Source organism: Bison bison, unplaced genomic scaffold (genome assembly GCF_000754665.1).
Source record: "Bison bison bison isolate TAMUID 2011002044 unplaced genomic scaffold, Bison_UMD1.0 scf7180017862692, whole genome shotgun sequence".
NCBI lineage: Eukaryota > Metazoa > Chordata > Mammalia > Artiodactyla > Bovidae > Bison > Bison bison.
Window position 1 is genome coordinate 180,942 of NW_011493264.1, and position 15,302 is coordinate 196,243.

General features: G+C 54.9%; 1 protein-coding gene across 1 annotated transcript in view; it reads left to right on the forward strand.

Annotated features, from left to right (window-relative positions):
* Positions 1-15,302, forward strand: part of FARP2 (FERM, RhoGEF and pleckstrin domain protein 2) — an 86,495-nt gene that overhangs the window by 47,247 nt on the left and 23,946 nt on the right. Inside the window, exons 9-21 of the mRNA XM_010832892.1 lie at positions 5,505-5,635; positions 6,780-6,875; positions 8,528-8,691; positions 9,004-9,072; positions 9,632-9,689; positions 11,232-12,370; positions 13,104-13,189; positions 13,363-13,563; positions 13,929-14,038; positions 14,377-14,510; positions 14,653-14,693; positions 14,757-14,941; positions 15,051-15,174. Of these exons, the coding sequence (XP_010831194.1) occupies positions 5,505-5,635; positions 6,780-6,875; positions 8,528-8,691; positions 9,004-9,072; positions 9,632-9,689; positions 11,232-12,370; positions 13,104-13,189; positions 13,363-13,563; positions 13,929-14,038; positions 14,377-14,510; positions 14,653-14,693; positions 14,757-14,941; positions 15,051-15,174 (2,538 nt within the window). The remainder of the gene's footprint in view (positions 1-5,504; positions 5,636-6,779; positions 6,876-8,527; positions 8,692-9,003; positions 9,073-9,631; positions 9,690-11,231; positions 12,371-13,103; positions 13,190-13,362; positions 13,564-13,928; positions 14,039-14,376; positions 14,511-14,652; positions 14,694-14,756; positions 14,942-15,050; positions 15,175-15,302) is intronic.

Sequence of the window (15,302 nt, forward strand, 5' to 3'; positions counted from 1 at the left end):
ACATGCTCGTCACACGGGTTCCCCCCGGCCTGTGTTCTCACTCCCTGCCCCTCCACACACACACACACACAGATCACATGTGCAAATAGCAGCACACAGACACAAACATACAGAACACACATACACACACTGACACATAAATATACACACAGACCACATCCACACACAGAGACACATATACACAGAGACACATATACACAGAGACACATATACACACAGACATATACACACACAGAGACACATATACACATAGACCACATATACACACACACATATACACACACAGAGACACATATACACACATCAGTTCAGTTCAGTCGCTCAGTCGTGTCCGACTCTTTGCGACCCCATGAACTGCAGCATGCCAGGCCTCCCTGTCCATCACCAACTCCCTGAGTTCACCCAGACACACGTCCATCGAGTCAGTGATGCCATCCAGCCATCTCATTCTGGAGTTATTTCTCCACTGATGTCCAGTAGCATATTGGGCACCTACTGACCTGTGGAGTTCCTCTTTCAGTATCCTATCATTTTGCCTTTTCATACTGTTCGTGGGGTTCTCAAGGCAAGAATACTGAAGTGGTTTGCCATTCCCTTCTCCAGTGGACCACATTCTGTCAGATCTCTCCACCATGCCCGCCCATCACACAAACAAAGAGATACATAGATGCACAGACATATCTACAGATACACAGACAGACACATAAACACACAGACATACAAACCACATATACACACGTACATACTGATACACATATACACACGTACATACTGATACACATATACACACAGGTATACACACAGTCCACACATACACAGAGACACACACGTGTACAGGGATACCTATGTACAGAAACAGACCTCATACACACAGAGACACACGTACACACACACACAGAGACACATGCACAATGACACACTGGACAGACCACATATATGCACAGACACACAAGAGAGACGTATACACACACAGACACACACCACACACAGATGCACACACACGTGCACATATACGTATGTGCACGTGTGCTAAGTCACTGCCGTCATGTCTGACTCCTCACAACCCCATGGACGGTAGCCCGCCAGGCTTCTCTGTCCATTGGATTCTCCAGGTAAGAATGCTGGAGTGGGTTGCCCTGCCCTCCTCCAGGGGGTCTTCCCAACCCAGGACTAAAGCCCACATCTCTTAGGTCTTCTGCATTGGCAGGCAGTTTCTTTACCACTAACACTACCTGGGAAGCTGTACACGCACAGACACATATATAAACACAGGCACACGCATGTACACACACAGAGACGTGTGCACACATATACACAGAGAGACACATGTATACACAGAGACACACACATACACACAGAGAGACACACACACAGAGACGTGTGCACACATATATACACAGAGACACATGTATACACAGAGACACACATATACACACAGAGGATGTGTACACACATGTACACAGACACATGTATAGACACAGACACACACATACACAGAGAGACGTGTGTACACATATACACAGAGAGACACATATATACACAGAGACACACACGTACACACTCAGGCCACATATGTATACACAGACACACACGCACGTTTCTCCGAAGCCTTGAAGGTGCGCTGCCCTCGCAGGGCCCTTTCCCCGAGAGTGTCTGTGTGCTCCCCGGGAAGAGGCCACACCCTGTTGGGACTGCTGTGCAGCTGTCATTGAGGCCCCTGATTCTTGACTCTACGGGCCTGTCCCCAATGTCACCTAGCCAGTCGTGTCCATGCAGCTCTTGTTTTCCTGCAGGACAGGATCCAGTCTAGAAGCAGCCATAACATTCAGCTGTCATGCTGCAGCCGCCTGCGATCAGGAACACTGGACCAGTCTGGGGGCCGTTCTCCTGTGGCTAGAGTCGGGATGGTGCCCAGCTGGGCCGCATGCAGGGGACACGTGCCCCTCGGGGATGACCTGGGGCACCGCCTGGCCTCCCTGGCGATGCGAAAGCTGACCCCGTGCTTTCCGGCTCTTCCCCTGCATCATTATTGGTCTTTCTCTTTCAACTGATAAGCGTCCTTGGAGAGACGCTGGGCCTTGTCCAGTGCCCGTAGACTAGCGTCCCCTCGGTGCCTGGCCAGGGTTTACCAGATGGTCCCTGACTCAGGCACACCTGGGGCCTCCTGCTCAACTTAGACGGTGACAGGGAGAACCAGGAACTTGAGGAAAGCCTTCTTTCCGAGGAAGATGGTATTTGCAGGGCAGGTGCCAAACTTGTGGGAAGAAGAGACTCAGAAAAGCAGAAACTCGGGGCTGGAGGAGGTGCAAAAGCAGGAGAGCCTCTTTACCCCATCCCTCGTCCCCAAGGAACAGGGCACAGCTTCAGCATGAGCGTAAACTCTCTCTTGTGAGTTTTGATTCTGGCCTGGTTTGTCATAGTAAAATATTGGTAATTAACTGTTAGAAGGCTGGTTATGCAAACGGTGCTGCACTCATGTTACGGGGTGACTGGCCACCTCTGCAGAGGATGCAGACGCTGTCCTAATAAACGAGACGGTCTTTGAGATGTGCTGCTACACGGAGAGAGTACTCAGAGCTGTGTGTGTGACTTGCTGCCTCCTGTGGGGAAAAGAGAGGAAATCACAAGACACAATTTATTCCCTGCGGAAAAGCTGGCATTGGCCACCCCTCAGATGGTGACTAGAGTCAGCAGGCTTTCAGAAGAGGGGAGAAAGAAAGTGAAAGTGAAGTCGCTCAGTCATGTCCGACTCTTTGTGACCCCATGGACCATAGCCCACCAGGTTCCTCCATCCATGGGATTCTCCAGGCAAGAATACCGGAGTGGGTTGCCATTTACTTCTCCAGGAGATCTTCCTGACCCAGGGATTGAACCTGGGTCTCCCGCACTGTAGGCAGAGGCTTTACCATCTGAGCCACCAGGGAGATGAAGAGGGGAGAGGGGAATGCTAAATCTGGACTCATGTTGGTGCCTTGTTAGTATATTACTGTATTGCATGTTCTTTCTTTTTTTAATTTAAAAGTACATTATTGCTAAAAGTGTTAACCATTATCTGAGCCTTCAGAGAGTCATAATCCCTTTGCAGTAGTAATGTCAAAGATCACTGATGACAAATACCTTAGCAAATATAATAATGAAGAGGTCTGAAATATTGTGAGAATTCCCAAAACGTGGTACAGAGAAGTGAGTGAACGCTGTTGGGAAAACGGTGCCCATAGACTTGCTCAGAGCAGGGTTGCCACCAACCTCCAGTGTGTATGTAAGACCTTCTTGAAGGAGCCTCAGAAGTAGGAGAAAAGCCCACACCTTGAAGCCAGAGCCGGGCAGGCACAGGGACACGGGCCCAGAGAGGCGCAGGCTGGTGGCAGCAGGCCTGGGAGACGTGGCTGAGAGCTCCGCAAAGAAGAGAGAGAGACAAGGGTGAGAGACGGGAGAGAAGCAGAGGGAACTCCAGCAGCGCCCAGGTGGCCCAGCATCCCAGGATTCTAGAGCCTGGACCCAAACGGCAGCGGAGGAATTGCTACAGACGTTACAGGAGGAGAAACGTCCAATCCTCCAGGCACCGGTTTCCAGATGGAAGGTGCCCACAGGCTTTATTTCTAGTGAATGGAGATCCATCAGGACTTGTCCTTCTGAGATGTCAGAACACAAAAGATCAGAGGGCTTCCTGGGGAGAGGCGCGGAGGCGTGAAATGCGCTGGACACTGGGAGATGGAGGTTCTAGATGTGAAAAGAAGTCATTTCCAGCCCAGAGTTCCATGTCTGTGCAGCCAGATTGCTACGCAAGAAGAAAGTAAAAGCATTTCAGACATGTTGCTTTTCAGAAAACTCAGTCCCCGCGCAGCCTTCTGAAGGCCGAAGGTGCGGGAGAGGACCAAGGTGGGAGCCGAGAACACAGGGCAGTGTGTTGGGAAGTGTTGGGGGGTGGCCGTGCTTGGATGTGAAGAACCTGTGTTAGCAGAAGGACATAGGGGCTCCAGGGAAGACTGCCAGGAAAGAAACAGACCTGACCGGAGAGTCCCCTGGGGCTCCAGTGGTTAGGACTCAGGCCTTTGCTGCTGTGTGTGTGTGTGTGTGTGTGTGTGCGCACGCTCAGTTGTGTCCAACTCTTTGTGTCCGCATGGACTGTAGCCCGCCAGGCTCCTCTGTCCATGGGATTTTCCAGGCAAAAATACTGGAGTGGGTTGGCATTTGCTCCTCCAGGGGATCTTCCCTTCCAGGGATTGAACCCACGTCTCCTGTTCGACCCCTGGGTCCCAGGTTCATTCCCTGGTCGGGGAACTGAGATCCTGCAAGCCCTGTGGCACAACCAAAAAAGAAAGCCAGTCAGTAATGTCATGGTGAGATCACACTGGAGAGTTTTAAGGGTCTGCAGGGAAGTTTTGAGCTGAACCAGTGATGGGTGCATAGAAAATGATGGAAAGAGGCAGTTAGTAACTCTGGGAGAATTACAGATAAAGGAGGAAAATGCAGTTGCGATCCACCCCTGCCCAGTTTGCAAGCAGCACTCACATGATCAACAGCACAGGTCAGATTTGGGGGGCCCGTGGGCTGCAGTCCAGGCAGACAGCAGCCTGAGCCAGCTGTGTGGACACACAGTCGTTGTTGGACAGGCCCTCTTCCCGACTCCCTTGAGCCCCTGCGTCCAGGGCCAGGAGCTGAGGTGCGGCCTTTTCTTCTGTTGATGTTTTAAGGTTTGCTGGTTTTGAGGATGGAGTTGAGAAGCCTCCAGTGCCTCATTCTGAGCCGCAGGTGGAGTGACGGTTTGTCGGCCGCGCGGGGAGGTGGGGGCTGACGTTTGAGTCGGGATCTCAGGGACATCTCTTAACTCAGGAATGCAAAGAATTGAGACGGAATTCACAGAACGTGAAGTCCACCCTTCAGAAGTATAAGTCAGCGTTTTCACTATTAATATACTCGCAGAATCGTGCAGCTGGTGCCCCGATTCCAGAAAACGTCAACGCCGCCCTCCCGGGCCCTGGGCCCGCCCTGCCCAGCTTCGCTGACCCTACGCCTCTGTCCGCGAACACCCCTCCTCTGCCCCTCCCCGGGACCGGCCGCGGCATCTCTGCTTCCCCTCGTTTCAGAGCATGTCCGTGCTGTGCGTGTTTCCAAGCCCCCTTCCTCCTTACGGCTAAAGTGCTGGGCTTGGCTTTAGTATCTTGAATGGAAAGCATTCTTCATCTTGCTGTTCCCCCATCCTGAGTTTGTGGAAAAGAGTAAATGGTCATGAAGACCAAGGACAGAAAAGAAAATGCCAGAGAGTGTTTCCATACATTCAGAGTTTTTATTCTGAAAAGTTTTCAAGTTCAGAGAAGTACAAGAGCGTGCCGTGAGCCCCTTCACCGGGGACCCCCACCCGGGTTCCCCAGGCGCGCCCACCTCATGATTTCAGATTCTCCCACCCAAGCTGAGCTGCTCCGCCCGGCCAGGGTCTGCCCAGGATCCTCAGCGGGAAGTGTCTCACTTCTCTCCTTGTCCTCACGGCCGCGGTGCCCCGGAAGCTCTGGGCCAGTCATTTGTGACATGGGCCTGCCCGGCCCGGCTGCTGCTGAGACTAAGCTGCCTGGGCAGCAAGTCACGGGTGCGAGGCTGTGCCCGGCGCAGCCCTGCGGAGCCATCTGTCCCTGCCGGGGTGCGGCATCCGGCACCTGCTCGGAAGGCACTGACAGGCCTCTGACTTTTCACAAGCGGTGTCTTTGCTTGCTGGCTGCGCGGGGTCTCTGTCGCTGCGCTTCTCTGGCTGTGGTGAGCAGGGCTCCTCTCCACTGTGCCCAGGCTCGGGAGTGCTGGTGCGCGCTTAGTTACCCGGGGGCATATGCGACCCTCCCACACCAGGGGTGGAACCCACGGCCCTGCGCTGGCAGGGGGGTTCTTACCCACTCCACCACCAGGGAAGCCCGCAAGGAGACTTTTGTCCTCTGTAATTAGTATTTGTGGAGAGATACTTTAAGACTGAATTTCCCTCAGGGTGGCCAAAAGGCCGCTCTTTAAATTCCGTTACTCAGGCTGCTGGAGGGGCTTTCTCACCTGTTTTACTCCCTCTCTGTGGACACCCGGCTTGTCTCCTGCTCTTACCGTCACTGAGCTGTAATTCCGGCTGTGATCTGAGGTTTGGTCTGCTGCCATAGTTTCTTTTGATCTTTAAATCGCCTCTCAGGTGACTCTGTGCCTCTCGGCACCTCCCTGTCCCTTCTGAGCACTTACTTACTTTCTCACACAAAAACAGGGTCCGGTCCCTTTGTTCCCTGCCTGCCCCACCCTGGGAGAGCAGCCAGTCCCAGTCTCCAAGGTGAAGAGTGTTTAGAAGCCAGTCCGGGCCCCAGCGCTCACTCTGTCTGGGGAGTCCAGAGTTCAGCCCTGGCTCCGGTCCAGCACCACTGGGATCACTCTATCCTCCTCTCTTTCCTTCGCTGAGAAACAGCTCTGCTCCATCCCTGCCCAGCCACCCTCAAGCCCCTCCCAAGCGCTGTCCTTGCTGGGGTGGCTGCCAAATGTTCACTGTTAACACTGACAAAAAAAAAAAGTTTGTATCAAAGCTGTATCAGAGCAGCAAAGTGCTCTTCCTAAAACAGATTAGTATGTTTAGTATTGACATTTTAATTGAGTCGTTCTGAATGTAACATCTGTATAATGAGTTCTAAATATAATTTGCTTCTGAGTATAACGCTGCACTTTCTAGCAAGGCTGTAACTCAAACCTCTGTTTCATGAGAAAGCGTGTGTGCGTGTCTGGATTACATGTGTGTCGTTACTCAGCGTCTGTCTCTTGGATTTTAGAGCAGCACCAGAATCAACACTTTCAACTGGTCCAGGCTCCGAAAGCTCAGCTTCAAGAGGAAAAGGTTCCTCATCAAACTCCACCCGGAGGTCCATGTGAGTGTTATCACGAGAGCTCCCGAAGTTAGGGGCGTGCCCTCTGCTCAGTTGTTAATTACTGGTATATCGTTTCAGCACAATGCACACAACAATGTAAGAGCGGTAATACAATTATGTAAAGTTTAAAAATAAAATTTAAAAAAAAAAAAAGAAACAAAAACACCAAAAAAAAAAAAGAATGTAAGAGCGGGATGGATGGCTGGGGATGGGCTCTGGGGGGCCCTGCCCGGGGGGCCCGCCTCAGGGTGTGCTGGTGGCCCGGGGTGGCCGAGTGGCCTGAGAGCGTCCACGGCTGACGGGCTCCCGGGCTGCTGAGGACCGTAGCTTCACTGCAGCCGCTCTTTTGGGTGACAAAGCTGAAGCACAGACTGTTTAGCTGTGGTCCGGAGCCCCGCAACCAATCAGTGCTGGGGCTTCTGTCCAGCAGGAACGGAGGGTGTTGCCAGTATTCTGTGTCTTTGACTCAGAAATTGACCCTTCTATGGTTCTGAGGAAGCCTTGACTTTCAGAAAATAAATGTTCCTTTCTTTTGTGAGTCCATAAGTTAATAATTAAATATAAATTTACTGAAATTAGTAAAAAGGGACAAACATAAATGTCTGTACAGTCTGATGGGAGGAAAAATCCAATACTTGAGACGATTCTAAGATGTTCACGGTGTTACTCGTCCACTGTGCCAGGGAGCTGGGAGACGGATCAGCCAGCCGCCGTGGGAGGGGGCCTGGGGGCCGCAGCTCAGCCTCACGCCAGTCCCGGGAGGGGCCGCCCCTAAGCTTCTCAGAGGCGCTGGATTAGCAGGGCCTTTGTCCAGCCAGGGTCACCCGACCTGCAAGTTGTTTATTTTGTGCGGAAAGTGTGGACAGATGGCTTAATTGTTTGTTATTCAAATATTTCTTCTAAGAATGAAAGAGAAGTGTAAAGAATGCCAAGAACACATATAAAATGCAAGTAAAAGGCTAGTTTTTTTCCTCTACAAGTTAAAAGTTTTGGCCGTTATTCCACAGAGACAGGGAAAAAAGAGAATCAGTGCAAATCCTGAACTGTGTCTGTTTCTGCGCCTGGCAAGGCTATGTTTTATGTCGATTCCTAAGCACTTAAGATTTTTAGGATTAAACAGAGGAGTTCAAGTGTTGATATTATACTCTTCTGGAAGGTAATCTGGTGATGAACATCACAACGTCCAAAAGTGTGCATTGTTTTTGAGTTCAGTGTGACATTCCTAGGAATCTATCCTAAGCAGTAACCCTGAGAGGCGGCAGGAGCTTCTTCATGGTGATGTCTGTGAGCCTGGAAACCTCTGTGTCCTGCTCATCCAGACGCCCTCAGAAAACCCTCAGGGAAGTGAGTGGGCGAGGACAGGTGAGCGTGTCAGCAGCAAAAAGACGCCTTGGCTCCCTCTAACGTGGGAAAAGGTTTCAGAGAAACTTGAAAATGTTAGCCCTTGTGATGTAGATGACCGCACTTCTCTGATATTTCTACAAAAGAAATATACCACTGTATTTTTCTCCTCTCAACTATAAATGGAACCAGAAGTTTATATACAACTTTCAGAAAGAAAAGCTCCCTGGTTTTAACTTCGGAGTAGCCTGCGGCCTTCCTAAATTTTCTTCCTGCTGTGGCCACTCAAGCCCTTGCCTTTTCACTCGTAGGGGCCCTACCAGGACACCCTGGAGTTCGTGTTGGGTAGCAGAGATGAATGTAAGAACTTCTGGAAGATCTGTGTGGAGCATCACACCTTCTTCAGACTCTTAGATCAGCCGAAGCCAAAAGCTAAAGCTGTCCTCTTCAGCAGAGGCTCGTCCTTCAGATACAGGTGAGTGGCCGCACCCGGCAGCTTTTGGCCTTGTGGCGCTGAGAACCCAAACGTCCAGTCAGGGCGAGGGTGGTTCAGGCTGCAGCCACAGAACCACTGGAGAAGCTCAGCAAATAGAGCAGTGGGGAAAGAGGCCTGCTAATGACGGTTTGGAACATTGGTTATGCTTATTAATGCAAAGCATACTTTTTAAATGCATGTGTAAACTTAAGACAGAGGCTGGGCAAGTCTTACTTTTCCTTTGCTTCGTGAAAAATTAGTGCTGTGTATTACCGTTTATTCTTTCCTGTAAAATCTGAATTTTATTCGCAGTGGAAGAACTCAGAAACAACTTGCTGATTATGTCAAAGACGGTGGGATGAAGAGGGTTCCGTATGAAAGGTAAATTCTCTCACCTTCATGATGCAGAGTGTGGGCATTTAAATCAGCATTTGAAGTATCTCAGCCTTGGCCTGAATTAAAGGCACTGCGGCTATGTAAATGTCTTCTGTCTCACTTAATGGTGAAGGTCTGCGTTTTACTGTCATCTGAGTTGTTCAGATGCAGATGCCACTTCTTGCTCCCAGTTTGCCTCGCTCCACTTAGACACGGTGTTCTACAGAGCATGGGTTTCCTAGTATTAAACTTTGGATCTGAAACTGTTTCTGTGAGTGAAACTCTTCCTTAATGCCACCTCTTCTGGCGTGTATTTTTGTTTGCCGTCTTGTTTTCTGTCATCCTGCCGTTTCTAGTTAGATGCCTCCAGGCATGTTACAAAAACCCTTGGCCATGTTTTTATGTGAGTCCTTCCTTACGAAACGGGGTCGGCACCCTGATGCTCTGTGCTCCAGGAGCTCCTCTGATGATGGGATTCTTATCAAAATGCACTGAAGATGAAATAAAAAAGCAGTGGGGTCATGCAAGCAGGGCGTGGGGCTCACGGCCTGTCCTCTGCTCACAGGAGACACAGCAAGACCCAGACGTCTCTCCGTGCCCTCAAGGTGGACTTGCCACGGCAGGTGAGTGCTTCTGCGTAAATGTGCCGACGTAGTCTCCGGTCCCCTTTAGGGAATAGCCTGGCGTGGTTGCAGCAGGAGTCCTAAAGTTAGTCTCATCATTTACGTGGCAATTCCAGTCCTGGGACCCTGTTTGCAGAAAGGAGTCCTGAGTGAAGAGGAAGCTCTGTGGGCGGCCACATGTCACGGTGCCGCTTGTGATCCTGGAGGCCCCGGCGACTGCCGTCCGGGCTGGTCTGGGTGTGGCCACCTGTCGGGTGACTCAAGAGCCACTAAGAGTCTCGTTTCAGAAGAGTGGAGCCCGAGCAGGACAGGCTCAGGAAGCGTTAGCAGTGACACTGGCCGGTGGAGAGCCCTCTTCCTCAAGGGACTGAACCTCACAGCTGCGAGCATTGTCCCCGGCAGCCGGGCCCCGGGCAGTGTTCATCTTCTCGTGCTTCTCATTTGACTTGGTTTTCGCAGTGGGCATGGTGCTTTTTGTTGTCAGGAAAACAGCTGAGAAATACAACTTTTATAGCAGTGAGAAGTGATGATAATGCCAGCAGGGGGGCGGGCGGCGATGTGCTCCGTGAAGCTGTGTTCACGCCGTGGACGTTTTGCTATAACGTTAAAGGTAAAAGGCAAGGAGCAGATGCGTGCACCAAGTGTGGCGTGACCATGGCCGCTACCCCAGGCACACGCAGGCCCCACACGCGCCGCACAGGAGACCTGTGGCCACGCTGCCAGACGCGGGCCGGGAGCCGCCGGCGCCGTGTGTCGGTCAGCTTCGTGGGCATCTCTCCCTGCCTTCACGTCTGCGTGTTGAGTGCCACATGCGAGCCTGTTTTTATGTAGGTTCCTGCTCTTTTCATGTGATATTATTTCATAATTCTGTGTGCAGCTGTATAGTTTGATATTTATAATTTTTTATTGCTGCACAGTGTTCATTTTTGTTGCAAATTTATCATTTATACTCTAATAGTATTTACAGAGCTACAGTTGTACCTCATATAGTAACACTTCTGTGTCCCAAATTTTTTTTAATTGGGTTTTTAAATAAAAGCATTCTTTAACTCTTCTGAGTATGTTTTCTATTTAGGAATTCCTTCTTAAATCTTGGAAATTAAAAGAACTTACCTTTGGATGCACCCACGCGTCTCATCCCCCAGCAGCCCTGGTGGGTCGGGGGCACCTTGCTAGCTGAGGGGTGGCTCAGCCCATCTGCAGCCACCCAGCCCCAGGGGACGCCAGTGTCCAGAGACGCCCCAGGGGACTTCAGGGTGACCCGGGTGCCAAGGAGGCCCGGGACTTTAGTGACAGAAGTGGCGTGGTGCCGAGCACGTAGAGAACAGTGGGGTCACAGGGGCCGCGAACAGGCAGTCCTGAGCCAACTTCGGCCCGCACCTGCGTTCATAGAGCTGCGGTTCCGTTATTCATAGAAGAACGTCACTGCTGTAGGAGCCGTGAAAGGAGCACGTGGTGCACTCGTCTGAGCCCGGCCAGCTGTGCAACTCTCCAACGTGACCTGCCGTCTCACACTCCTTCTTTCTTCTCATTCTGCCCCAGAGCATCGCATTCTCCGAGGGTGTGAGGACTCCTGTGACGCCATCGCCCACAACTGCCTCCTTCTGCTCGGCCCCCGCGTCCCCTCCAGTTCCTCCGGGCTCACGTGATTTCCAGGTCGGCAGCGGCAGCTCCGAGACGGGGCCCCCCGCGCCCGGCGCCTGGCGCCCAGCTGCAGAGAGGAGCTCCATGGCCACGGCCCAGCCCCTCCGGCTGCCTGCTCTCCAGCCTCACCAAGGTGCCGGCTTCGGTTGGGGCGCAAAGAGCTGTGGCCCCCGGAGTCCTGAGGGGCGGAGCTGCCCCACCTCAGGCCCAGATTCAGGGGGCGCGGGCAGGGGGCACCCGGCTGCGGGGCGTGGTGACCGCAGCGAGGGACCCCTGACCGGGGGCTCCTCCTCCAGGGGGGGGCACCTGTGCAGCCCACCGGGCCATGGAGGGGGCCCGGTTTTCACATTGACAAGCGCCCAGCTGCAGGTGTCTGAGGAATTCATAGACGACGATCCTGCAGACATCTCCTTCTTTGCCGGGGGCTCGGAGGCTTTCTCCTTCCCCTATGGCGGCCTCAGCCCAGGCTCTGGCCCATCCAGCCCCGAGGGGTCTTCCCCGGAGGTGGCCCCCAGGGATGGGGGGTGCGGCTTTGAGTTTGAGGAGGGCAGCCTCGGTGACGCGCACCCCTTGGACACCTCAGAGCTGCTGGAGGTGAAGGCGCAGGCCAGCCTGATGCAGCGCCTACTGAGCCCGTCCGACACCAGCTCGCTCCGGAACAACCAGTCCGAGGCCAGCTCACTGAGCAACGCGCCCCTGCCCAGCAGCCTGTCCGCACACATGCCCGGCTCTGCCCCGCCGTCCGGGGGCAGCTCCATGGCCAACTTCCCCGCCTGCTCCGTGCGCTCCGAGGCCAGCTCGGCCTTCCAGTTCTCAGACATCGTGGACCAGTTAGAGCAGCTGAGCTACCCGCCCACAGCGGCTGAGGACTCGAGCAGCTCGGACACAGACTCGTGGGGCTCCGAGGCCGCAGTCCCCCTAGACGTGAGCCTGTTCTTCAGTAGCCCCTTTGCGCAGGCCAGGGCAGACAGAGTCATTTTTGACTTGCAGAATAACGTGAAGAATTTGATTCCCGGAGAGCGAATTGATGAGAACCTGCCCTGAGCGCTCCCAGACTCCCTTCCGGGGCGACCCCTGCCCGCTCCGGGGGCGAAGGCTCAGGTGGTCGGCTTTGGCATAGGAAGTGATTTTGTGGTCACGGCTGGGTATTCTTCATCCCCCCGGTTCTCTGTTCTGTTTTAAACGCCAAGAAATTATAAGATGTGCTTGTTACGGTGCTGAAGGCTGTGCAGCAGAGGTGGGACGGACGCGTGTCCGCAGCCAGCCCTGGGGACCAGCCCGTCTTCGCAGCCTTTGCTCTCACGCGGCCCAACCGTGCGTTTCGGGTTCGCGTTGGCCTTTAGTGGACACGTGCCTTATGCCTGTCGCTGCTTTGTAAGTTGAGACGCTGCCCAGGACTAATTAGGCCGTGGTTTCGTCTGATCTGACTGTGCGAGACCCTGAGGGAGCCCCCCGAGACCCAGGTCCTGGGGCAGGGGTGCCGCAGCCTTAGGACCCAGGGTGCCTGGTGCCCGGGGAGTCACCTTCGTGACTCTGACCCCGGGGCCGCTCTGCCTGGGGGAGGCGGTGGGTTAGCCTGTGATGGAGATGGGGCCGTGTCCTCTCCGCCTGTCTTGGGGGCCCTCTGTGATCCATTCAGGGAAGGCAGAACCAGGCGCAGCAGCCAAGGCTGACGGGCACCTGCTCCCTGTGGAGACCTGGCGCCCAGGGCCTCGCTGAGCCGTGGGGGCTCCACCTTTTGTACAAACGCCAGCTCCTCCCTCGGGCCAGGCGCATGCTGGACACAGCTGCTCCGGTTCTGACCGAGCCCACCCCCGACGCGGTCCTGAGGCCCGGCCGGGCGTGTGTGTGGACAGGTGAGGTGGCCGTGTCCCCGACCCTGAGGACGTGGCTGAGATCTGTGCTCCTTTCCGGCTGCACCTGGTGGAACAGCTGTGTTTACAGGCCAGCTTTCTTCTGACAGCCGAGTCTGCGCCGTGGGCGGGGCCTGTTGGCGGTGCTGTGAGGAGCTGCCCAGGTGTCTCTGCAGGTGTGGGCACCGTCCGGCAGCCTCTGCTGCCGTGTCGGTGCTTTGCCTGCGCACTCCTGCTGGGAGCGCGGCCCTGCCTCGGCTTCCGGGGACGCTCCCTTCCCTCAGTTCTCATGCTGGCCAGGCCGGCCGCGCAGATGCGGGTGCCGTGCGTCCCTGTGCCTTCTCGTGTCACGAGGATCCCCGCAGCCCTTCTCCCAGGTAACCCGTGTTTCTAAGGCTGTGGTTGGTAATGATCGAGGTGTGAGCAGTAAAAGCCGTGCGGACAGACTGCTGTGAAAGCCCTTCGCTGTCCCCACGGTCATCTTGGCCAAGTCGCGGCGGTTTCCAGCGCAGACATGTCTCCCAACACCGCGCGGGACCGCGCGGGTGGCTGAGCGCCCGGTGGGCGGCAGTTGATCCTCTGGGCATGCAGGCCGTGACCCAGCGGTGTGTTACGCGGACACCAGGTCTGCATCTGCAGGGCCCACCTGGTTCACAGAGTCACCAAACCCACCTTAGAACGGGAGGGACACGGCCAAGCCCCGGCGGCGCCCGACATGGGCATTCTCACATCTGTTCTTAAGGCTGTGGAGGCGCGCGAGGCCGTGCCAGCCTCACCCCAGGCCAGAGCTCGTGCCTGCCGGCCTCATCCCCTGGTGCCGCCTTTTGCATGAACGCGTCCACGTCCCCAGGAGTGAGGAGGAAAGGGCTGGCGTTTTCCTGTGAATCTGAACTTGCTTATTCTTTAAAGACATGTTGACGTTTCCTGGCTTGTGGTTCTTGAAAGTATGTTTCCCGCTGAAATTGCCATTTACGCATTTGCAGATGTGTACTGACTCAGAAATCTTTTGTTTACTCAATAAAATAAGGGAGCGTTTGCTACAGCTTTTAGTGCCTTTTAGCTTCCTGTTCTCTGCTCGCCTGTGGTTTTTGATTTACATGCACTGAAGGTCGTCTCGTGTGCCAAGCCCACCCCTGAGACAGCCCGTGCGGCCTCTGGTCCCACCGATGTCTGTCCGTCTGTGACTGCAGGCAGCCGGCCCCACGCTGGCCTCGGACTGTCTCACTGTGGCCGCGAGGGACGATTCCCCACAGGAGGCCAGCGGGGAGCCTCTTGCCTTCCTGAGCAGCCCCGCTCAGGCCTGCTGTGGCCCTGTGGTCAGCACGTAAGGGGGGTGCGGGGAGCCTGAGGTCTGCCCCTCTGGGCCCGCACGAGCCCCACCGTGGGGAGGAACCACGTGGTCCTTGGGCATAGAACACACGCTGCTGGTGTCTTCTGAAAATGAGGCCGTTATTGCCTCCCCGCAGTCAGCTAGACGCACCCCACCCAATACAATCCTTGGGCCGAAGTGAGGCAGCTGCTCAGATTCTGGGCCCCCCTTGGCCGCCAAGAGCTCTCTGCGCTTCTCCAGCCCCCGCATCCCGGGCAGCTGCTCCCGGGGGCCGGCTGAGGAGAGTGCCCGGCAGCGCAGGCCTTGGGGAGGGGCGCCTCCTCTGCGGGGTCTGGGGACACCTGGCACCCAGTGTGGTGGGGGTGGTGGGGCGCCTGGCAGCCCTGGACCGGCCCCCGTTGGCCCACGCTCCCCGGGAGCCTGCGGCAGGCAGTCACGGTCCTCAGAGGAGAGGACAGTGGGTCCCGGGGGCGTGGGTCCCTCCTGTGACTCCAGCCCTGTCCCTGACTGGTGCCTCCGTGCCAGCGCCCCCAGGGGTTAGCCTGGTCGGTCCCCAGCGTGAGCGGTCGGGAGCGTAAAAGCCCTGTGGCCTCACTCTCCAGGAGCGTCCACTCGGGCCGCACCTTCCTCCCAACGACGTCCCTGCAGACCGCCTACTGTATGGGACCTTGCGTCCGGTGCTCCAGTGGTCCAGAGGATCATTAAGTCACAGCTTCTCAAGCTTTAGACAGAAGGTGTCATTTATTAGAGCCTGCTCCCTGGGCCAGCAGGAGTGTCCCACAGAGA